Source organism: Limanda limanda, chromosome 3 (assembly GCF_963576545.1).
Source record: "Limanda limanda chromosome 3, fLimLim1.1, whole genome shotgun sequence".
Taxonomy (NCBI): Eukaryota; Metazoa; Chordata; class Actinopteri; order Pleuronectiformes; family Pleuronectidae; genus Limanda; species Limanda limanda.
In genome coordinates, this window is record NC_083638.1 from 2,715,477 (window position 1) to 2,740,590 (window position 25,114).

Here is a 25,114-nt window from a genome sequence, read left to right on the forward strand (position 1 = left end):
ACGCTTCAGAGCCTCGACACAGGAGGACACTTCTCTAGCAGCTAGCTTGTAGCTTGTAGCCCAACTAGCTCTGATCGCTTTGTAGGAGAGTTTTCTGCAGTTGTTTGTCCCTCGGCTGTTCCCGTCATGGCGTACCAGCTGTACCGGAACACCACGCTGGGAAACAGCCTGCAGGAGAGTCTGGACGAGCTCATCCAGGTGAGGCTCCCCCGCCCGAGCTCCGCAGCTAGCCCGCGTTAGCTACCAGGCTAACGCGGGCTAGCTGTTGTCGTTAGCCGGGAGCTAACCGGGCTAGCCTGGTTAGCTCCCGGCTAACGACCACAGCTAGCCTGGTAAGCTCCCTGCTAACGACCACAGCTAGCCTGGTTAGCTCCCGGCTAACGACCACAGCTAGCCCGCGTTAGCTCCCGGCTAACGACCACAGCTAGCCAGGTTAGCTCCCGGCGGGCTAACTCTGTGTTGTTTTGATTCCGGAACAGATTTAATCTCGTTGTTCTGTGTTTGATGACGAGGACCTGCAGCTGGAATCTGTCCCGCAGCTCAACAGAGAGTCAGTGTGAACAGTCACAGCTGGAGCTAACTTTGTGTTGTTGTGCTGTTCACGATAATAAGTTTATTTATGATGCACAACAAGCAAACAAATGGTAAAAAACACGTTAGTGCATCAATAACAATCGTAATAATAGTAATGGAGCTAAAAGAGCGAGATAACCTGGCACACCATGTACATTTAGGAATGTGCCTTTTGAATACTCGTCTCTTTTAGCTCAGATGTACGAGAACACTCACACAAAACTTGTATCATCAGCTGATTGATTCCAGATCCTCGACAACAAAAACACACAACAGCTCAAAACCTCCTGAACACACACGATGGTTTATATCAAATCTGAGGTGAAGAATCTGTTCCGACCTCCAGGTCTCAGATAGAGAGAGGATCGTGGCTCCACGTGTCCTCCACACATCTTCAAGAACTAAACAAACCTTTTGTGTGGATCTGTGCCGACGTGTGTTGACTTGTGTTTAGCTCGTGAGTCACAGTTGTGTTTATGTTTTCCTGCTGACGACAACAAACGGTTCAACAACAAACAGATCCAGCTCCGAACCACTGGAGACATCATGGGAGGATTTGGGATTGTGTGATTGGGATTCAGCTGAAATGTTAAACCTCTCTCTCTCTCTCTCTCTCTCTCTCTCTCTCTCGCTCTCGCTCTCGCTCTCTCTCTCTCTCTCTCTCTCGCTCTTTCTGAAGACGCAGCAGATCACCCCCCAGCTCGCCCTTCAGGTCCTCCTCCAGTTCGACAAAGCCATCAACACGGCGCTCGCCAGCCGGGTCCGCAACCGGGTCAACTTCAGGGTGAGTTCCTCCTCTGGCTGGTCAACTCCTGATCTGACTTCTCACCTCCGCTGTCACTCGTTTGTAGTGTTTTCTGTAACTAAGCAACCATCTGCTACTTCCTGTCTACGCCACATGACCAGTGTAGGTGAAAGGTCACACAACATGTTTTCAGGTGTGTCAGTGGTTTATTTCTGATCCCGAGCTACATCCCTATGCAGACATTGTGTTATTGTTGTTAACGTGAACGTATCAGTGTGTGGTGGTTGAACTGTGGTGTGCCCCCCCCCCCCTTCCCCCCCCGCCCCCTTCCCCCCCCGCAGGGCTCTCTGAACACCTACAGGTTCTGTGACAACGTGTGGACGTTCGTTCTGAACGACGTGGAGTTCAGAGAGGTCACCGACCTGGTGAAGGTCGACAAGGTCAAGATCGTTGCCTGTGACGGAAAGAGTGAGTCCACCCAGAACAAGAACGACAAATGAGTAAGTGTAACACACACACACACAGACACACACACACCTGTGAATTCACCTGAAGAGTCTCTGCTCATTGATTCTCACAGATTTAGTTTATGTCCATCGAGCTGCAGAACTCAGACATTTAAACCTTCATATAAAGACACGTTCTTCTATAGCACGAATATGAACAAACACATGACAAGTGCCCACAATATATATCTATATTCAGGTATCACAATTTGAAAAGTTGGTTTTAATAATGTATTTGTTTTGACCTTAACACTCACCTGCATTTAAAAGTAAAACCTTGATCAATATAGGATATTTTAAATATTTCAGATATTTTATATTGTAAATATAGACTCGTATTGTTTCTTGTTTTTATTATTATACAATAATTATTCATCAATATTATTTAACATAATCACAAGTTAATATAATTACATTTTAACATAATTTAATCTTAATTCTTAATTTCACATCTCTCTGTGCAGACGGAGGCTCGGCTGCTGCAGAGTGACGACTCATCATGTGTCGGCTGGAGCCACAGACGGACCTGGACTGTACATATAATTTATTACAGCAGAGTCAGAGCTGAGTGTGTGAAAGAGTGTGTGTGTGTGAGTGAGTGTTTGTGAGTTTGTATGTGAGTGTATCTGTGTGTGTCCGTGTGAGAGTGTATCTGTGTGTGTTTGAGAGAGAGAGTGTGTGTGTCAGAGTGGACCAGTCACTGTTTGTTTTTATTTTCAGTTTACAGGAGTTTGATCAGTTGCTGTTACAATTGAGCTCAATCATCTTTAATAAAAACTTTATTTAAAACACGGTGGCCGGTGATTTACTGAAGTTTCATCCAGGAAATGAAATAATGATGACGTGATATTTGATTTATGTCTGAACCAGCGACTCCAGTCCTGTGATTGGTTGAATGATTGATCTTCTCTTGTGGTTTGACTTTTTGTGTTGCATTCTGGGATATCGTGTTTGCTATTTGTTGGAACTCGACTTTCACAAAACACCGGAGCAAACTGAAGGTTTTTCATTACGTTCAGTTTATTAACAGAACATCAGGAGTTCACATGTATAAAAGAGTGCATCTGAAAAAACGATTACAATGATCAACATTTACATAGAGCAACAACATGTAGAAGATAAATACAACTTTTCTCCATTTACTGCATATGAGCCTGGTTCTGCATTAATGACGCCTTCTGAAGACTTAAAGAATAATCATTATTGTCTATATGGACCCAGTATATATATATATATCTGTATATACACACCAGGATAAAGAAGATATGTAGGAATATATATGTGTTATTACTTGTTATGAAACATGTGGATCAATACTGAGTGAGGCTGCATCGCAGGAGTGGACGTGGCTTCTGCCTTCAAACAAAGAGCTGAAGAGAAATGAAACCATTATATTTACAGTGACGTGTACGAAGTCACTGTATAGACACCAAGGACGTTAACGAGACCAGAACAATGATGACATGTTTAACGGCTTCAGAATGAAAGCGAATTATTGCGAATCCAACAACTCACGTCCAGTCAAACCTCACGTGAAGTTGAACTTCGTCCTGCTGTGACGTCACCGTTTGGTTTGTGAGCTGCCGTTTGAAGTCTTTAGTTTTGCATTTTGTTAAGCACCATCTTGGTTTAAAAAAGTAAGAAATAGAAGTAACCATATTTGGCCTGTTGGGGCCCAGGTCAATCAGGACATGTGGACAAGTTAGGCTTCATCCCTAGGAAGACATTTTCAGACTCAACCAGTCCTGTTCCACACGAGTGTCTTGGCTCCGCAACAATTTTAATCCCCGTCCAACACGCCCGAAAACTCACGTACACTTGTGCACGAGTCGGTAAAACAGGAATTATTTGGTTGTCGATCAATTTGTTCAAATAACATCTGGCTTCCTCCACATGTAGGAAGTAGTGTCATAAAAATACAGAACTGACCTGCAGCTGTTAGCACAGGCAGCTGCGTCAGTAACACTTGATTCTAGTGTTGTGTTCTTCTCTGGTGGCTGAGGCTGATGCTGGTTGTCATGTGACAGGAGCCCGACCAATCAGCAAAGGCTGCATCATGATAGGAAAGATCCAATCAGCAAGAGGTCGTGAGCGTCTACAACATCGTTTTCCAAACCTTTCTGCTTCTGTTCGTCCAGACTGAAACTTAGCCCCGGAGTTTTCTAACTGAAACGAGACCGACAACGTTTCTAAACTTCTCAGTTTTAGCGATTTTAAAACTCCTCTTTCTGTTCTCTGCTGTTTACACTGACATGTACTAAAGTTTAATAAAAGGTCACTGCAGAGGGATTAAAAACCTCAGAGGAAACCAGCTCATGACCGTGGACTCCGCCCCCCAATCACCACAGACTCTGACTCAAACAACGTCATCGCCACAAGATGGCAGTGTTGGAATCTGGGATATTTTGGCTTTATCTTCATTTACATATTTATTATCATTATTATTCATTTCTCTGATCGTGACACAGACGCTGTTTTTTTTTTTTCAGAAAACCTGAGCAGAGTCGACCGGATGCAAAAAAACACGCTCAGCTGCCTCGAAGGTCAAAGGTCACATCATAGCTGCCGCAAATATTTTCATTAAAACAGGAAACGGGTTCAGCTACAAACTACACATTCAAGAATAAAAAGACACCTTTAGCAAATGTAGAAAGAGTATAAAAAGAATCTGGATTCAGATGTAAGAAAGTACGAGTCCCACTCCTCCTGCTCGGCTCAGTCCAGGAAGCGCTGGCAGGCTTTCTTCCAGCGACAGGCCGTGCACCACTGGTCTCGGTGCTCGATGCCGTAAACTTTACGACACTTCTTGGCTTCACCACGAATCCTCCTGCACACAGACAGAGCATCACTGTTAACACCATTAAGAGCATCTCTGTAAAACCTATTTTCATGCTTGATTTTGAGATTTTGGATTGATCTGCGTTTTACCTTCAGACTCGTTAAAACATTTTTTGTCTGTTTGAGTCTTTATATTTAAATCAAAGTTTGTTTGCATCCTCTGATTCCTTCACGGCCTTTAAAGGGACTCTCACCTTTGTTGCATTTGAGAATTACAGCACATTCAAATCATCCCGCCTTCCTCCAATGCCCCACCCCCTCGTTCCCATCCGCGGTGTTTTATTTAAGAAACTTTATTTACACAAGCAGATTTACAACCATCCCGGTGTTTTTTTTTTTTTTTTGAAGAAACTTTATTTACAAGCAGACTTACAACCTATTGCCTCCGCGCACGCACGTGAGTTTTTGTTTACCAAAGCAATGGATTCGGATTCAGAAGCACCGGTAAGTTATATACATTCACATATGATGACGCGGGCCCGAATGCGCCACAAGAAGCAGACGGAAAACCTGCATGTCCATGCAGCAAACAGACAGGTCTGTCGGCCAATAAGGTCCTTCGGTCCGAAGAATTTTATTGGTTGAAGTTTTCACTAAATATTATGAGAGTGAAATAATTGTTTGTTTTAACTCCTGGTGGGTCTGTCTTGCATTTTAGAGTGTCATTACCTTATTAATACCAATTTAACCTTATCCACAAAAAGTGTAAAAATGCAACAAAGGTGAGAGTCCCTTTAACGAGACCATGGCGTCCCACAGAAACATCAGGAGTGATATATGTACTGACCTGCAGGGGGCGCTCTGGTGCTGCAGCCACTGCTCTCCTACGCTGACCGAACGCGCCCGAAACGCCAAACCCTGCAGAGGAGAGTGTGTGTTAGTGTGGGGGAGCCAACTACCTAACAGCCTGCAGGGGGCAGCACTGCACCATGACTGTGGGACATCAGTGAAAACAGTGACCACACACACATAAACAGACACGTTATGTGTGTTATTCTCAGGAAGGTTGACAATGTTAGTTCTCTGTTGATGAACAATTAAGTTTCACAGTTTACGCGTCTGACTAAACTTTTAACAATCTTGAACCCTTCAAACGCTTTGTCGGTTCTGATCGTTGATACAAGTGATTGACAGGTTACCTGTCGGCTGTGGCAGGTTGAGGGCGGAGCCGTCCAACGACAGGAAGTCACGTTTGCAGCTGCCTCTGAAACCACATGAGCCTGAAGAACCAATCAAATGTTAGAGTTAAGTGGCAGGAAACACAAATTGTTTGTAGCTTTTTATTCAGATTTTTCACCAGTTTAAAGAAAAAAATCAGATTCTTTGGTAAAAAGTTTGGATTAAAAACAATCTGCTGTTCTGTTACAACTTAACCTTATTTCATAATGTATATATATCTTATATAAACTGTCAATCACTGCTGATAAGCGCCGCCATACCTGGTAGGAGTGCTCTGATTGGACCTGCCAGATGTGGCCGGAGGAGGAAGGGGCGGAGCGACTCAGAGTGTCGTCGGTCAAGAGGGGGGGAGAGGGAGGGGCAGTGCTGGGGGGTGGGGAGGGGGGGGCAGGTGAGATGGTCGGTGAGGAGGGGGCGGGGCCACAGGGGAGAGGTTGGGGAGGAGTCTGCCGCGGGGCGACCTCAGTGTAGTAGAAATCCTCCTCGCTGCGAGAACAGCGCTCGTGTTCGCTGCCGCGGCTGTGAGAGGTCAGAGGTCAGAGGTCAGACACGTTCCTCGAGGTCTTAACTTCAACAGTCATGAAAAATATTAAGATTCAACAAGAATTTATCAAGAGGAACGTTTTGGAATCAAGTCTCTAGAATCCAGATCGTACAAACTGAAAATGATCAAAATGAGCACAAAATTCAAAATGGCGGATTCAAAAATATGATTCATTGAGAAAAAAACGAATTCTGCACGTTGTAAAGATTATAAGACAATTTAAAGTTTTTATTTGTTCTTATTCCTTCAACCTTTTTAGCTTCAACATAAGAACCTGAGCGGTCGTACCACAGGTGCGTCGTCCGGATGTGACGTTTGATTCCCACCACGGTCGTCAGCACCTTCTCGCAGCCGGGCCACAGACACCTGAACGCCACCTTCACCGAGTTCTGCAGGAGGAAACGCATCATCATCAGCGCCCGGGCCGTGTGACCTTCACACGTCATAACCGTGAACGCCCTCTCACCCTGCGTTTCCGCGGCGCCGGCTCGTCGAACAGCACCTGCTCCAGCTCCATCTCCAGCCCCTCGTCCGGGGGCGGGGCCGGGCCGGCGTCCCGCTCTGTGATTGGTGGAGAGGGGGCGGGGCTTCCGATGGCGTGGCCGACGCTCCAGTAGCCGCTGCTGCTGTCAGAGAGCTCGCCGCCAGCGCACTCCATCGGGGGGGCTGAAACACAAAATACAGGTTTTACTGAATATAGACATAGAGAAACAAAAAAATGAATATATATGTATTTATACATCAATTAAAACATAACAATAAATTGAGGCTATTTTATAAATTCATTAAGGCCTCAATTAATTACAATCATGAAAAATATTTAATATTATATATCGATTAATTGAGTCATTCATGTATTCATTATTTTAAGTTTAAGTTTAAGACTATTATAAGTTTCTTCTACAGAAATCATATGAGACACTAGAGGTAAAACTCTTGATAGTGTTGTTGTTGTTTGTTGTTGTTTGTTGTCGTACCCGTCGGCTCCGGCTTGGGGGTTAGGGTTACATATATTATTTAAACATAACTATAAATTGAGGCCATTTTATAAATTCATTAATGCTTCAATTAATTACAATTCTGAAAATATTTATTCATGTATTTATTTATGATTAATTTTGGAAGTTTCTTCTACAGAAATCTACAGGAGACACTAGAGGTCCAACTCTTGACACTGTTGTTATTGTTGTTGTTATTGTTGTTTGTTGTTGTTTGTTGTTGTTTGTTGTCGTACCCGTCGGCTCCGGCCCGGGGGGGCTGTGCAGCAACGGGCTGCAGGACAAACTGCTGAGCACCAGCGCCGCCATCAGCTCGTCCACGTCCACGTCCTGAGGACTCCGCTGGCTGCAGGACCAGAGGACACTGGGTTAGAGTCTGGTTACTGGACTGAGTGAAGACTGAGGAGACACTTGAGGACACAGAGAAGACGTCTGACCTCCTGGGGACGTCGATGCAGGAGGAGACACATCTGCTGCTGGACGGAGGCTCTGAGGAGGAGGAGGAGGAGGGATGAGACTGCACAGGATCTTCACTCTTCATCAGGTCCAGCTGCTCCACCCGAGCTGGAGACTCAGCGTCTCCGCACTGGAAGTAGACCTGGAGGACACAAGCACCACGGCTCAGTGTGATTGGCTGAGACACCCGTCAGTCCCAGCTGCACTGGGCAGAACAATGTGAAACCTGATGCTTCCTGTTCGCACCTTCAGTCCGGGATGACGTCGGACTCGGCTCACGGCCTGTGGTCCTGCTGCTGTTGCCATGGTGACGCCAGTCTCGCCCGTCTGCAGGTCAGTGTGGTTCCCAGCCGGCGTGCAGGCGGAGCTCACACACTCACCGAATGGAGAACGCTTCCCGAGGCGGGTCTTTGTTAACATGTCCGTCGGCCTGCGTGAGATTCAGAGCAGGTCAGACGCTGTCATGCTAACATCAGCTAGCATGCTAACACGCTAACGATGACATTGATATTTCGAAGAAACATCGTTAACCACCTTGGTTTGCTAAACTTCACTGACCACCAGCACACGGCTGAGCAGCCAGATGGGAAACGTTGAAGTATCGGAACAGAAGGTTTAAATTAATCGCATTTTAAGGAAAATTATCGTACACGACCAAAATAGTGATGTGACGCTAAATACTGACGTTTGGAAGCTGTTTTGAGATTCCAAAGCGATAATATTCACGTTATTCATCACAACATACATGACTTGCTGGAAAGACGTCACATGAGAAAAGATGCGTAAACACAGAATTGATCCATATTTTACTATCGAGATTACAACTAAAAAGTGTCACAAAATGGTAAAATCATCGTACATCATGCATTACTGATCGTACGTCGTACAGAAGGCAAAATCATCGTACTAATACCTTAATTATCGTACATCTGGCAACACTGCAGCTGGGTCTGCAGATGTTTGCTCAAAAAACAAAGAATCTGATTCAAACATTGACCTGATGGTGGCGCCGGTTGAGTTATTAAAGTTATTAAAGCTCATTCTGAAGAGAACATGAACATCTGAACCAGGTTTTAGTCTCTGAGACATTCTGGACCGATCGTCTTAGAGACACTTGCTGCTGATTGGAGGAAAGACGCTGGCGAAAGGACACAACATGAAAGTGCAATTGAACGTGCCCACATGTCCACATCCCTCCACTAGAGGTCAGTAAATCAAGAAGTTCTCGAGACAAGTCGGGGAAGATCACATGACTGATACACTTTGGTTTCTACTGCTTCAATCAGTTCCCTGTATTTAAGTTATCAAAGTGAAATTATAAATGAACGTCTGTTTCTAAAAGAAGTCGTCGTGTAAAGACTCATTTCAGATTAGACACAAGAAGCAGTAAAAACTGGAGATGTGATGTTTCAAATTAAGAAGCAATCAAAGAACAAGTCATAATTCATCTGACCACATGTTCAGAACTCAGCAGTAGACATGTTTATGTCGCAGCTTTTCACTTAGAAACGTTCAGCCTCCTTTAAATAATCACATGGAGAGAAACTGAGCCGGAGACAGAAAGTTACCATTTAGTTCAGGATGAAAAGCAAACGCCTCAAATCTGAGTTTGATTTAAAAGAACTGATCAAAAACCTCAAGATTTCAGAGGGTTTGTGAGGAAATGACTGAAAACTGCAGCTGAAGACTTTTACACCACCAGGGTCAGCACCAAACCCCCCCACACCACACACCCACACACACACACACACCCACACACACACTCCACACACCCCCATGCACCCCCCAGCATGAAATGTAAACGGAGCAGTGGTAAAAAATAAGCTCTGGATTATATTTGATGATCGGACCTGTTTCATGTTTCACACATCTGAGGATCAGAGTGAGTCACAGGCTGCAGTGTCATTTACAGTCAGTGTGTGTGTGTGTCTGTGTGTTTGTCTGAGTGTGTGTGTGTGTGTGTGTGTGTGTGTGTGTGTGTGTGTGTGTGTGTGTGTGTGTTAGCTGCTTAAGTAACTAACTGAGCAGCTAAAGGATTAAAATAAACGAACACACGGACTCGACTGTGAATCAATGTTTCTTTATCTGATAATGATAATTACATCCATTCACTGTGTCGCCTGTCGCCGCGGCAACATGATTGATCATGACACGCCCCCCCCAGTTGATTTCCAGTTAATAGCTGACTCAGACAGACAGATGACAAAAAAAACTAAGTACTTCAAGTGGAGTCATTCAGTGGTACTTGTACTTTATTTCAGAACTTAACTTGAGTATTTCTGTAACCTGTTCCCTCTCAGAGTGGAACACTGTAGTTGTGTCTGTGTGAGTTGTTTTAAATTATGCAGTATTTAAAAAACTGATTTCTGGAGCAAAAGAAACCGATCAGTACGTATTACAGTACTACAGAGTTTTTACTGTGGTACTGTTACTTCATCAAATCATTTTACTGTAACTACCGTATCTTTACTGTGGTACTGTGAACGTTATTACAGAACATTTACTGTAATACTGTAACTACATCAAACACTGTATTAACTTGCACTGTTACATTCAAACATTTTACTTAAGTAATATTTAAGAAATACTACATGATTATTTTAAACTCTTTTAAATGAAAATGCTTATAGTGAAAATATTGATTATCAGTGATATGTTGAATATTTATTTGTATAGTAAGAAGTGAAGTTTTTGATTCAGTGCAGTATAAATACACACATTCAGTACATGTACTGTACAGACACACCCCCATGTCTGTCTGCAGCACTGAGCTCTGGACCAATCACAATCCTTTCCTCTGAGCTCTGGACCAATCACAATCCTTTCCTCCTGGGTTTACCCTCTCCACTGTAAATGTCCTCAGTGAACAACAACAGCCACAAACCAGACTCTTATTTTCTCAACTTCATTTGCAAGCCTCCAAAATAAAATGATAGAGTTTGTCTTTAGTTTACAGACTGAACAACAACTACACAACTGTTCCCTCAGTGTAAACAACAGACCAACAACTCAACTGTTCCCTCAGTGTCAACAACAGAACCACGAGACTCTGAGTGAAAGAGGAGAAGTTGAGTCAAATACTGAAGCTTCACTCGTCTTCACTTTCACTGAGTCACAACCAGAACTGAGGAGGAAACATGCAAAACAACATTTCATGATTTCAATCTCCTGTAAAAACCACACGAGTCAGAAACACAAAAGTGAGATTAAAGTACAGTGTGTGTGTGTGTGTGTGTGAGAGAGTGTGTGTGTGTGTATTGTCACGTACCTGCACAGTCTCAGTCTGCAGCACTACAACAACAACACTTCCAGTAGGTCAGGATGTGTCCACTGGTCTTCAATGGGAGCTGAGTGTGGGTCTGTGTGTGTGAGTGTGTGTGTGTGAGTGAGTGCCAGTTTGAACACCATGAGTTTTATCGAAAACCTGGACCGGATCTGACCTGGACGTCCGGAAGGGAGTTTATCTTTTTTTTAAATGCTCTGTGTTTTTAAATCTGGTTTGTCCACAAACATTTGTCCAGAACGATTATTATTTTTATTGTTTGTCAGTAGTAAATGTTTACAACAAAAAAGACAAATATTTAAGTAATAAAAAGAAAAATATTTTCTCACGTGTGATGATTCGTTAAATAAAGATGGACGTCATGACAGCTCCTGTAAGAGAAGCCAACTGATCCCGATGTCCCCCTGGTGGCTGGCTGCAGTATAGGTAATAAAATTACATTAATATGGTTTCTGTCATTTTAGATCATTCTTATCACACAGATGTTTGTTCACATGTTCATGTTTGTGATGATTTGATGATATTAAAAAAAGGCTGAGACGACATGACTGACAGCTGAGACTGACCCTGATTGGTTGAGAGGGGGGTGGGTGGGCGGGGCACAGACTCTGACTCTGAATGATGTCATCACCACAAGATGGCAGCGTTTGCATCCGAGATATTTTAGCTTTATTTCTAGAGGAAGTGGAGACGTCTTTATATTTACGGTCACTGATCATCTGTATTTAACTGATTTTAATAGATTCTGCACTAAATGAGGTTATTAACTGAACCAATTTTTAAATGTTATTTTGAATCTCAGATCATATAAATTTATATGGTTCATTAAAACAGACACAGTGCTTTTATTTTGTAAACATCTCTTATTATATTTGCTCATATCTAACATAAACTTAATGTGACCTTTCTAAATATTCTGTGAATGAGAGCACCAGAGAAAATATCAGATTATATGAACTGGTCGTGACTGATCAGAGGTCAGAGGTCAGAGGTCCCTGACCCATCAAAGATCATCTGGACTGATTCTCCCTCCACGTGCTCAGATCAACAGATTGAAACCGAGCTCACACCGGTTTGCTCCTGTGTGAACCCGGAGCAGGTCTCACCAGCTGATCCGGCTCCGGGTTTTCCCAGCAGCCCCAGCGGTTGCTCCTGGGTCTGTAGTAAACAAGGAACCACGTGGGAGGGCGGAGGCCTGTGATTGGCTGAGCTCAGCCGTGGAGGAACACACCCCACTGAGGTCTGTTGTTTACTGACTGAGAGAAAAGGAACCACACTCTCCTCTAGATAGTATCCATATATACATGTGTGTGTGTGTGTGTGTGTGTGTGTGTGTGTGTGTGTGTGTGGGGAGGGGGGTGTGTGTGTGGGTGTGTTTGTGTTTGTGCAGTAAAAACATCCCAGTTACAATTTTCATGATGTTTAAAATAAAGACAATCAGCTGCAACATGTACACACAGTAAGCACATGTGAATGCAAACACGTGTGTGCGTGTGTGGGTGTGTGTGTGCGTGTGTGTGTGTGTCAGTGTGTCAGTGTGTCAGTGTGTGTGTGAGGGGAGATTCCTGCAGTAACGTCTCTGTCCTGATATGTCAGCTGCAGGATTTGATATCAAATCTATAGTGTTATTGTGTGCATTGAGTGTATAGTGTGAATCACAATGCCCATATGTCAGTGTGTGTACTATCACTGTGTGTAGAATGAGTGAGTGTGTGTATCATCATGTGTGTGTGTGTCTGTGTGTACTTTCACCGTGTGTGTGTGTGTGTATGTGTGACGCAGTAATAACAGTAGTAACACAGAGCAACTTGTGGGTGGGGATCAGCTCTGATTACATAACCCACTGTGATCCTTCCTCTCTCAACCGCCCTCTCTCTCCCTGTGTGTGTGTGTGTGTGTGTGTGTCTGTGTAAGTGTGTCAGCACGTAGCTCACGTCGTTGTGTACGTGCTGACTCTTAACGTGGATCAGTCACACCGGATTCAAACCAGTAACATATGTATTCTAACTGTTTTCATGTTAATCCTGTTTTACTGTAGTTGTGTTTAATCCTGATTAGTGAGCGACGCGTGTGAATCTTCAGCCGTGAGAGGATCAACTGCTGATAATCCAGATTGAGACTGTAAATAAAGAAGGACGACACCCCCCCGTCTCCCCCGGAGATTAAGATAAAATATCTCCGACAGGACGAAGATCTTGTGGTGAAGCTCCATCATCGTGTTTCTCCGTCAGCTGACTCAGCTTTTCTTATTTCAGCCTGAAGTTTTAACTAAAATGTCAGATCAGAGTGTGTGTGTCTGTGTGTGTGTGTGTGTTGGGGGTGTAGTGTATCTTTCCTCTGTGTTTAAGTTAATTTACCTTGTGATCAAATCACCCAGAATGCATTTCACCTCTGTTTGATCAGCCGATGATGACATCACTCTCTGATTAACTCTGTGGCAACACCTGGAAACGGATAGACTCACAATGTGGCCAAAAGTGAACGGACACAGAGTTCGTCAGACGTGATGTCCAACACATCGAAGACGAGCCCGTCCACATTAACACGTGTGAAAACATATGTCACATGACCACTCGTGACCACTGGGCGTGCACTGACTGCTGGTATAACATCTGGTCGCCTCCATGTAAACAGCTGTGTCATTGGAAAAGACAGAATTGAACTGAACAGCAGCTGTTAGCGAAGACAACATCGGTCTCCGTGTTGTTTCTACTCAGCTGAGGCTGAGGCAGGAAGGAGGTCATGTGATCGAAGCCCGACGAATCACAGACGACCATGCTGGGACCAACCAGCAGGGGGTGTCTGCGTCGTTGTTTCCAAACATCTCGTCCAGACTGAAACTTCAGCCTCAGAGTTTTAAACCTCAAACGGGTCCAGCAGCGTTTTTTTAAACTTTTCAGTTTCAGCTTCTCTAAAACTTCAGAGTCAATATAAACTTAGTCTGTTATGGTTTGTTGTTTCTTGTTTTAAACAGACTCAGACTCAGTGATCTTAACGTTTGGAGCTGGAACCGTCAGATTTTTTCTTGAAAATTTGTTGCAACCAAAAAAATCCAATAAAGCTTTTTGCTCCGTGTTCTCACTGTGGTTTTAACTTTCCTCCCGAGAAGTGGAAAATGTCGAGTTTCTGTGTGTGACTCAAAGCTGAAGTTCTCTCTCCTCCAGGCGTCAGGTTCACCTCCAGGTCGTCTGGCGTCTGTCGGAGTGAAGAACTTTCCGTTCGAGAAGACGGTCGACGTGCTGAACGTGTCTGTTAGAGAAATCCACTGAGTCAGATGATCACAACAGGATGTTACACACACACACACACACACACACACACACACACACATGGTTTCATCGACTCATGACCCAGCAGCATCATGTGACCTCTGACTGACTCACACACACACAGCTGAGGGCCAAAGAGTGAAGCCAAATCAACTGGATCGCCCCCTGGTGTTTGGCTGCAGTATAGGTCATGAACCCCGCCTCCTCCATGTTAGCAGGCAGGACATAGACTAAACCAAACAAATCACAGTAGACATTAAATAAATGTCAAAAATGGTTTCGGCTCTAAAGTTAAATAAACATTAAATCTGCTGAATGATTTGAAAAACATCTGGAACAAAGGAAATCAAAAGGAAAAGATTAATGATGATATAAATTATAAAACTGATATATAAATGTTTTTATTCTTGATTCTTCAAAGGGCTGTTCCACCACTTTACACATGAAACTCACTCAGCCAATGAAAATGCTGCACATTTGCATTATGGGAAATGTAGGCTCTGATTTAAACCTTGTTTCTTCCCTTTTTAATCCAAATAATTTCATATTTACATTGAGTTGTGAGCAACACGTCTCTGTCTCGTGTTCACGTCCTTCATGTCTCCTTCCTCCTCTGCTTTTACCTCCATTCATTGTCCTTCATTTGTCTCTTCTCTTCCTTTGTGTCTCATCCCTTCTCCTCGACTTTCATCTGGAATGTTTCCTCCTCATCCTTTGTCTTTATTTATCCCTCGTTGTTTATCTTCTGTTATTTCTCCCTAAATCTTATCCATCCATTTTTTCTGATATCCATGTTTTATCTTTTTTGTCTTTAGTCTTTCATTTCTTTTTCCTCTAGCTGCCGTCCCTTTCTCCATCATCCCTCCATCTCTCTGTCAGGCAGTGGAGGTGAAGGCTCCTCCCCTTCCTCTCCCCCCCTCACCTGTGCCACCACAGGGGTCTGGACAGGGGGCGGGGCCTGTCTCACCTTCCTGCTGACTTGAGCATAAGCTGAATTTATGTCACTGAATTCTGCCCTCGCTGCATCAAGACGAGCTCTGTCGCCGCCCTCCTGGTCAGGATTGGTCCTCGGCGTCACCGTGTTGGCGTCGGCCCGCCCTCCTCCGATGGAGTGGTAGATGTGGTTGAGGTCTGAATGGGGAGAGCGAAACAGAGAGAAACATTCTTAGATGTAACATTAGAATTGTCTAGACGTCCTGTGTGTGGATGATGAGACAACTTGTCCCTTGACTCAGACATGTGGACGGACACGGAGACAAACTCAGAAATGCAGCAAAACATAGAAAAAACTGGAAAAAATAGGAAATCAAAAGTCCAACTCATAATAAGCTATATAAATGCAGATGTTTCTTATCTCTGAAAACACTTCCGATCTTCAACATCACATACGAGGCTTCAGCTCTCCAGTTGTGGTAAATGATGATGTCACCGGGTCTCCTCCAGCAGCCAGAGACCAACCAGACTCTTCTTCAGGTTTTATTCTTTCTTCATCAGGTGCAAACATGAATCAAACTCAACTTAAGTTGTCTCAGCTCAGCTCAGCTCGGCTCCGCCCACTTTCATTCTGTGGCTCTTCTTCTTCATGTGTCTCCTGCTGCCTAACCAAGAGCTAATTGGCCGACTAACCTCGGCTGTGCCAATCAACTCCCCCCCCCAGTTTGGAGCTGGTCTTGATTTGCCTCCATTGCAACTGTTGTCACTTCCATTTGCATCAGAACAGGTGAAACTGATTTACAATCACTTGTTCTTCCTAAATGCTCAAGTTGAAGTTTCACTGACTTGGTTTTACACTGTGACTGTTAAGTGTTGCCTTAAAATTTTTGAAAAGTTAATTTAAGTAATTTTTTCTACAAACACTATTTCTCACCTTCTTGCTCTGGCGCCCTCAGGTGGCTCCTCCACGTCGTGAACTGGGCTGAGTCTTCCTCCACAGCCCCTGGACACACACACACACACACACACACACAAACACACACATGCATCAAGGGAAATGTAGTAATGCAGTTTCTACTTCAGTGTTTCAAATGAATAACATTTACATCTTTTAAAAAGAGGACAATGACCTACCAGCAGGAGGAAGTGTTTCCATCACTGCTGCACTGCCATTGGTCCAAACATCTGCACACACACACACACACAAACACACACACACACACACACACACACACACACGCACACACACACACACACACACACACACACACACACACACACACACACACACACACACTTCTTTAATGTCTCGTAAACACATGAAGTTATGGAGAGAGATGTCGTGGATGATTGATTAATTGGCGTTTACAGCAGCCAATAGCCAAGAGACATCATTATCATAGAGAAACCCTGCTCTCTGATTGGCTGTCGGGTGTCCGTTAACACCAATCATGTGATCCCGTGTTTTAACCTGCAGGTAACCACGGCAACAGCATTGCTGCCTCAGTTAGCAGAAAGTTTCCTTTTATCCTGAAACACACTGAGGAACATGGAGGGATGTTCTAACACACCTTGGTCGTTCGCTGGCGCCCCCAGGTGGCTCTTCCAGGAAGGGAACGAGGCTGACTTTCCTTCAGAAGGACGGAATTCTGGAAAGAGAAAAAATTAAAGTGAAAAATCGATTTATTATTAATAAAAGTCTCAGTGTTTTCTAAAGTTTCCATCGTGTTTTTGTAAAAAAAAATCAAGCTCAATATTTTATTAATCTTTTAAAATACAAGTGAGTGTTGTTCACTTTAACTAGTTAAAATACAGTATTCCTGTGAACTTTGTGCTGGAGAAACATCTCAACTTTTCTTTTTCTGGTTCTTTTCTTGTTTCAGAGTTTCTCAGGTTTCAGGTTTTAAAGATTGAAAACCACAGAAATTAAATGTATTTTTATGTCAGAGAGCAGGAGACGTGTATGAAACCTGGTTTTAACTTTCAATTTAGTCTTCGTCTCTTTCTCCTCACTCAGATTCACACGTTCATCTTCTCGAGGTGAAGTTGCTGCTCAGATGTTCACTCACCTTTCTCATCGTTCTGAATCTCGCTGATCACAGGATTGTCTCTCGATGTTAAAGTTTCCTCAAGTTTCACCTTTTGATAAACACAACATTTAACATTCACTTTCATATTAACAGTCAAATGCTCAGAGGTCAGAGGTCAAAGGTCAAAGTTCTCTTACCACACTGATCAGAGTTGAAGGATTTGGGTCCCCCTCTGGATCTTGAAGCTCAAATGAACGTCTAAATAATGAGAGAAAGAAGAACAGATGAGGTTAAAGTTTTGAAATAAAACAGAACAAACATCATCACAGATTCACATTTTACATTTAAAGTACAAATTCAATTTAATATGTGGTTGAGGATCCAAAACTGAGACTGTACGGCTCCTCCTCTTCATCCTGAGATATTTGGATTGTTCCGTTAAGTGTTAGAAACCTCATCAATATTTTAAGTGTAAAGCTGAACAGTTAAAAACACTTAGAAGTTTATCTCCAATATTCAGTGTGAAATTTTCAAAATATGAAGAATTCCAAACAGACTCTTGGTCCAGGAAGCAGAGGATCATGGGTAATATCCAGCATTCAGTGAGTGGAACGACACCACTGAAAACCTCTTCATCGCTCAGACACAGAGGCCAACAGAGATAATCACCACCTGTGGCCACAGGGGGCGCTGTTGCTCAGTGAAAGTTTCATAGTGTTGCTTTAAATGTGGATCCGACCTGCTGCACTCGCTGCACAGAGCCGAGAGGAGGATGGAGAGGAGGAGGAGGAGGATGAAGGACCCGACCACTCCTGATGGCAGGAACCACGACCCGATGACCTCACTGACCCCGGCTCCGACTGCCGCCATGATCCCTGAGAGAGAGAGAGAGAGAGAGAGAGGGAGGGAGGGAGAGAGAGAGAGGGAGAGAGAGAGAACAGGATGTGAGTCATGTAACGTTCGACCTCAGTCCGACCTCTTAGATTTGCTGATGGCGTCGGCGTTCTGAGCCGTGAACAAACTGCTCAAACACACCTGATCACACTGGGCGGAGTTTCATGAGACGCTGTTCAGATTCTTTTTCCTGTTCATGTTGAAAACATCGTGTTTCCTCTGTTGCACAATGATCAACATCTTTAAAATAATAAAAGCTCTATACAGATTTGTTTAGTGTCTGTAATTCTGTATAATATCCAGAGTACGGCTCCTGGAGCTCAACTCAAGGAAAGACTTTTCTTCACGGATGGAAGCAACACAGCAGCCATGTTGTCTTTGTACAGATCATCATCCAGAATAAATAAGAGAGTGAGTCACTGATTGTCTTTATATAAAGTCATCAATCGTTTTAATTCATCTAATATTATTGATGAGCTTACATGAAGGTTAGAAACGTTATCACTTCATCAGAACGACGACTTTGACGAGGTTTCCACGGTGATTCTGTAACTGTTTTGAGATTTGCAAATGTAAAGACGTTAAACCAGTTTGAATAAATTATTATAATTATATTTGTTTTAATTCACTCAGACACTCGTGAGAAATGAGACGGAAGAAGAAAATGTGCTTCAGGCTGTTTGGTTTGAGTTCTTTCAAGCGGAGAGAACAACGTTTTAAACAGGAAACAGCTGACGTCCTTAAAATAAAACTACAAACACCAGAGACTCAAACACAGTCTGATGAGATACTTCTACATTTATTGATCCACAGCAGGAAACTAAGGTTCTGCTCATTAACAACACAGAGAACACAGAGAACAGTTCACGACATGTTTTAGTAACATGTGAAGGAACAGAAGGGACTGAACATGAGGTCCTTTGTTTTCACCGTTTAATAAAGAGAAGAAGAAGAATTCTGGATCAGTCGATTCAACGCTGAGCTCCGCGTTTGTGGTTACTTCCTGTTTGAAGAATCGTGACGGAGCTGCATGTTTACCTCGTTCAGATAAGCAACAGTTTAATCAACAAAGCAAACACGTCCAGAGAGCTGCGATAAATTCACATCAATAATACACAATGTTTGTTTATTTCAAATTTGATAAACAGGCGACCAGGCGTCTTCTTCTATGTTCTTAGTTATACCTCAACAACCGGGTCAGACCTCGGGTTTTTGATATTTAATAATTTTGATATTTAGTTTTGATTTTTTGATTTCACCATATCGGACTGACACAGACGGGTTCTATCTCCACCGTGGCAACAACACTCATACAATCATAGAATCTCTTTAGCAAATTGTCTTCAGAGTAAAATCACAATGTTTTGTTGCTGTTATGCTTTACACTGAGCGGCATTACAGAGCTTTTATTTTGATAAGTTGTGAACTTGACTCTGAAGTTGTGTCGGTTGTTATGTATGAACAAACAACATCAGTTCAGTGAATCATTCAAACTTATATATAACAACACACGTGAAGAGTGATAAAGCAAATTCAGTTTAATTTGATGAAAGACATTAATTCTGATATCTTCATTGCAGATGAACCAGGAAGGATGAACACAAAGTTCTCTAACTTCACTCTGAACCACAGACTGTTTATAAAAAGCTCTGCACAGAAACAAAGAGAAGAGAGAGAAGAGTTTGAGGACGACTCACTAACGACAAAGAAGAACTCTGAAGTATCGACACAGCACGAGAGAACACAACATTACAAACACACACGTTTACAATAGGGACTCACAATTTACTACTTCGTGATATTTAATACTTAAAAATCTCACTAATCTTAAATTTACAAACTTGAATGGTCAAAATTACGATTCAGTACTCTGATGTTCAACAGTATAAAGAAGTTGAACATAAATAAATAAATTCATCCGCTATTGTTAAAAAACTCTGTTCGACATCATGAGATATGAAGTATTATCAAGAATTGTGCGTGTGAGTACATATCCCAGTACGTTGTGTTTGCAGCAGGAGCAACTGGTTCTGTTCACTTGCTCATTAAAAGTAAATTACAAAATAATTATCAACATCAGGACAGAAAAGCAACGCTCACAACCTGCGACTGATGGAGTCTCAGCATCCGACAGAAATGTGAACGTCCAAAATATATTTAACTACAGAGTTAATAACTTTATATGAACGTATGAATAAAGAAGTATGAACGTACCTGTGACAGCTGTGAGCTCAGAGTCTGTGTGTGTGTGTCTGTGTGTGTGTGTGTGGGTGTGGGTGTGTGTGTGTGTGTGGGGAGGTGTTCCTTCTGCAGGTTTATTCATTGACAGCCTGAACAAACACTGAGCTGTTTGAGCTGCTTAAAGACACACTCACACACACACACACACACACACACACACACACACACACACACACACACACACACACACACACACACACACACACACACACACACACAGAGACACTCCTCTTGTCTTATGAAATGTTAAGTCAACACTGATGGTTCGTGTCATTCTGAATTATATTTCCTAGTATTTGCATTTCCTCACATACTCTGCTGCTGGTTTCTCATGTTTTTATTCTCAGGTCTTGAAGAAGCTCACTTCGTCCTCAACAGTCTGAACAGGAGGAAACTGTTGAATGTTGTTACTGGCCACACGGGGGCGCTGTCCAAATGACATTTGACCATAAAAAAGCAAATCGCAAGTGGTCAGCCGTTTCAACTGTGCAGCTTTTATGGTTTTTATGCACTTCTTGTTTAAATTCACAAGAGAATCCGACAAGTAGTTTACGAGCTAACGTAGCTTACGAGCTAACGTAGCTTATGAGCTAACGTAGCTTACGAGCTAACGTAGCTTACGAGCTAACGTAGCCTCGTTATGCTCAACAATTTAAAAGCGTAACCATGTTTCTGTCTAGAAGTTATTTGCTCTTTCTAATAACGAAGTTATATTCATGATCTGAGTCTGAAATTTTGCAATTAGGTTGGATTTGGGTGAAGCACTCAAAAGAGATCACAGGTTCAAGTGACTTGACCACACCCACAAATCTTTGTTACCCAATAATATTCACGTTGTGTTGGCAACAGCAACACAAACGCCAATTAACTCAACGTAGTCTCATGGAACGGTTCGTATTATATCTCATGGAAAGTTACGCACAGCTCAGAAAGCTAGCAACACAAAAATGAATGATGTGTCCTGTTAGCTTCTGTTGAGTAACCTCATCCACGTTTACGCATTTTAGTCACTTGTGTATATTTATGTAGTTTTTAAAATCACATTCAGTATTTACGTCAGACACTGTGTATTTACTGCAGTTGTTTTACTGCCTGTGCTCTCATTGAGTCACGAAGGACTTTGACTCTAACTTCTATGAAAGATAAATAAAGTTTAATTAAGTGAAACTGTCCAAACCACATTCCAGCTCCGAGCCTTTGATCTTTTCCCCAGCGCCACCCACTGGACAAACAATAAACTGCGTGAAAGCAAACTGTGACGTAATGTTGGATTACAGAAACTTAAAGAAGAAGAATTATAATTTTCTCTTTGAATAATAAATGCAGTTCAGTCACAGTACAAACAGCTGTGATCCTTATTAAAGTCCAACTCAAACTGAAACTCAATCTTTATCTGTGGCTCCGCCCCAACTCGGCAACCGTCTCTCACTGCTTGACTGGCCGAGCGAGGCCGGGGGGGAACTGGGGGAGAGAGATAACAGCGTTGAGGCTTCAGTTCTGAGACGTGTTGATCTTTTCTTCTCAGTTTCCTGTTTTGTTAGATTTATTTTTAGATCCACATAAGATAGTTTTTTTTGGGCCCCAGAGCGTCTGCAGCCAATGAGAAGCCTCCGTGTCTCTTCAGCCTGGACGATCATCTGCTGGTTTCAGCCGAGTTCTTCGTGAGGAGCAAACCAATCACCTGTGAGTTGTTGAGATATAAAAACACAGGAACGACTGAAAGGTGGAAACATAAAGGCATAAATACACAAAGGGATTATCCGGAACTTCTAACAAAGCCAACAACTAACAATAGGAACAGATTTCTCAAAATATAACAGGAAATAAAATGAAGAATGTTCTCAAGGGAGCAGATCATGACTCGTCTTTGTCTTTTGTCTCCGTCCTGCTGGATGTCCTTGTCTTCAACAGACCAATTCAATTATAATAACAAATATGTTATTACAATATGTTGATAAACTGTTGGATCCTTTTTGAAATAATGAAAAACATTCAAGAAAACTACAATATTTACGCAGGAACTTTATGATTGTATTTTTATTAAATCTTTATTACTCCATCGGTCCAGTATCTATTCCACTGGGTCACCGGGGGAACTGGAGCCGACCCCAGCTGACCGGGGGTGAGAGGGTCACCTGAAGGTCGCCAGTGGAAGAAGCTCTGTGGGACGAAGCTAGAGTACAAAGTGTAAACTCAAACCAGGAACCTTCTTGATTCTATATTTTTGATTACATGTAAAATCCCCTTTGAAGTTAGACTTTGTGACATCACACCTTCCTCTTCTTCTATCTTCCCTCTTTCAGTAGCTGAACACGAGTTCTCCTCTTGATGACGAGCGCCGTCATCACGCAGCAGAGCGCCAGGCCGAGGAAGGAGGCGCAGGCCAGCAGGAGGCGCTCTTCTCCCAACTCCCTGACTAGCGCCTGCCGCCGCCACAGGAAGTCCTCAAACAGCGCCTCCTGCTGGACAAGTGTGCAGATGGACAGGAGGATGTGGAAGAGCTGGCGGCTGTGGCCGATGATGTCGTAGCGGCCGGGGGAGAAGCACTCCGGTACGGGACAAGAGGAAAAGACGGCTGAGAGCAGAAACAGTGCCACCTGGTGTAGAAAAGACAGAAGTGCGTGTACATTCACTGACATTTTGACAATTTGTTTTCAGTCGAAACAAGAAGTGAATTTAAGTTGATATGTTGAGTAGGAGGCGTCACCTGCAGGAAGTGAAGAGGAAGAGTAGAAGTGTTTGCCCAGTTGTGGCTGGCAAGGCGGTGGGTGACCGGGCTGATGACCAGCAGGTAGGCCACGCCCCTCGGGACCACCTGGCAGATCCTCCTGTGGAGATGAAGGTCAGCGTAGCAGCAGATGATGAAGGAGAACCAGACGACCACGGCGACAACTGGGAGGAAGATCTGAGGAAAACCTGCCTCATCAGTGCACCTGAACGCATCATGTCAGCCACCGAGGAAGGATGTAAGACACGTGAACTGACCTGTCCCAGCATGCTTTGCGTCCAGGCGGAGTCGGAGCTGTAGAGACACAGAGCCAGAGCGCAGCCGTACTGGTGCATGGCCACGCCCACGTGTTCCAGGAAGAAGAGCGAGTGGAGCGTCTGCTCGGAGCGAAGCAGGCGAACTGCAGCGCTGCAACGAGAAACTCAATCACTTTCTATCCTAACGCAGCACCTGACTGTAAACATCTGTAATCAGCATCTGTCCATTAACCAACAGCTGCAGCCTCAGAACAGCTGGAGAACATGTGGAGCATCGAGGAGCCTGATGTCAGGAGGTGGAGACCAAACACGGAGATAAAAGAGAGAGTCACCTCACATCTACAGGCTGGACTCAAGAGGACTGATCACCTCCCAACTGAAAACATCTGTTTGGTTCAGTTTACCACAGATAACATCTGTATCCATCGTCCACTAATCCGACTTCAACCTTGGTTTTAAAATTTGAATACTCTTGTGTCACCTATGTCGACACAAGACACAAGATAATCTGATTTTAATATTTCTGTATTTATACATGTTTATTTATGATGTATTTGAATGTGTCCCTGGGTGTCTAAAATATTATTATTATTATTATTAGAACATTGGATTCAAACATCAAATGAACCGTGGTGTTGACCTGCAGCTGATGGAGGTGAAGATGGAGGCAGATTATATGATGAAAGATCCGTTAATTCAGTTCGAAACTCAAATGAAGCAGAAGAATGAACATTAATCACAAACTGCTGGTGGACGGTGAGCAGATTCAAATAATTCATATTAATTCAAATTAAAATCCTCATAAATAAAATGTTTTTCATCAGTGAAAACCAGAACCTGTTTTCTTTTTCTGACACTTAAATATTCTGACACACCTGCAGCTCAGGAACGTGACAGCAGAGAAGACGTAGAGAACCAGCGGCAGCGAGGACACGTCCACGGAGACGCCCTGACCTTCAGGTCCCTGCAGGCCGACGCCCAGGATCCCCTGAGGAGGTCAGAGGTCACAGAGGTCAGACATGTGGCGGAACAAACCTGAGGAGGTCAAACAAACAGCAGAGGACGGTGTCAGTACCCCCCCCTGCAGGACGGAGAACACGAGGAACCTCACTAGCACGCAGACTGCGGCCAGCAGGGGGCTCCACACGCTCAGCGTCTCGTTGTGGATCTGGAAGAGACTGAGGACGTAGCAGCGCCGGGACAAGTCCACCGGACGGTACCCGGACAGGATGAACTGCTCCCGGAGCCGGGGGGGGACGTCCAGGTCCCGCACTGTGGGGGGGAGGGAGGGGAGGAGCCTCTTCAGCAGAGGGAGAGAGGTGAGGCACAGAGAGGGAGGGGCGAACGACAGCCGAGGCATGATGGGAGATGATACTGAGTTCTGCTCCTTTTTCTGTGTTAAAAAATTCACAATTAAATGAAATTAGGTGAAAGAGGTAAAGAGTGTAAATACAGACAAAGTCACTTGACCACGGAGGAGGATCAGTGCCACGTGGAATCGAAATTTAATTTTAGGGGGGAAAATAAAAGAATCATAAGAAGTCTGAGTGAAGAAAAAAAACATTCTTTTCTTTACCAATGAAAATTTCCAGGGCACTGATCACCCTCCATACAGGTCACAGCAGATCTACACCTACCTG

The 25,114-nt window shown here is 43.6% G+C and overlaps 4 protein-coding genes across 4 annotated transcripts; 1 reads left to right on the top strand and 3 right to left on the bottom strand.

Annotated features, from left to right (window-relative positions):
• Positions 1-2,613, top strand: gtf2a2 (general transcription factor IIA, 2). The gene is made up of 4 exons (XM_061067612.1): positions 1-198; positions 1,253-1,357; positions 1,660-1,818; positions 2,289-2,613. Exons 1-3 carry the CDS (start codon positions 127-129, stop codon positions 1,816-1,818), a joined length of 336 nt encoding a protein of 111 aa, XP_060923595.1. The 5' UTR covers positions 1-126; the 3' UTR covers positions 2,289-2,613.
• Positions 2,614-2,824: 211 nt separating this feature from the next.
• Positions 2,825-11,201, bottom strand: LOC132998089 (zinc finger protein 395-like). Its single transcript, XM_061067580.1, has 10 exons — positions 11,108-11,201; positions 8,086-8,269; positions 7,821-7,981; positions 7,620-7,729; positions 6,852-7,051; positions 6,674-6,774; positions 6,102-6,360; positions 5,802-5,882; positions 5,450-5,520; positions 2,825-4,651 (listed from the first exon to the last, which is right to left on the bottom strand). The coding sequence occupies exons 2-10, from the start codon at positions 8,257-8,259 to the stop codon at positions 4,540-4,542; spliced, it is 1,269 nt and encodes a 422-aa protein (XP_060923563.1). The 5' UTR covers positions 8,260-8,269; positions 11,108-11,201; the 3' UTR covers positions 2,825-4,539.
• A 3,575-nt stretch (positions 11,202-14,776) lies between these two features.
• si:ch73-204p21.2 (uncharacterized) lies at positions 14,777-20,511 on the bottom strand. Its single transcript, XM_061067596.1, has 8 exons — positions 20,463-20,511; positions 18,094-18,229; positions 17,552-17,612; positions 17,394-17,463; positions 16,896-16,973; positions 16,459-16,509; positions 16,259-16,327; positions 14,777-15,522 (listed from the first exon to the last, which is right to left on the bottom strand). The coding sequence occupies exons 2-8, from the start codon at positions 18,222-18,224 to the stop codon at positions 15,248-15,250; spliced, it is 735 nt and encodes a 244-aa protein (XP_060923579.1). The 5' UTR covers positions 18,225-18,229; positions 20,463-20,511; the 3' UTR covers positions 14,777-15,247.
• Positions 20,512-22,774: 2,263 nt separating this feature from the next.
• LOC132998111 (membrane progestin receptor beta-like) lies at positions 22,775-24,840 on the bottom strand. The gene is made up of 5 exons (XM_061067610.1): positions 24,550-24,840; positions 24,350-24,462; positions 23,475-23,625; positions 23,197-23,394; positions 22,775-23,086 (listed from the first exon to the last, which is right to left on the bottom strand). The coding sequence occupies exons 1-5, from the start codon at positions 24,832-24,834 to the stop codon at positions 22,775-22,777; spliced, it is 1,059 nt and encodes a 352-aa protein (XP_060923593.1). The 5' UTR covers positions 24,835-24,840.
• Positions 24,841-25,114: the final 274 nt, after the last annotated feature.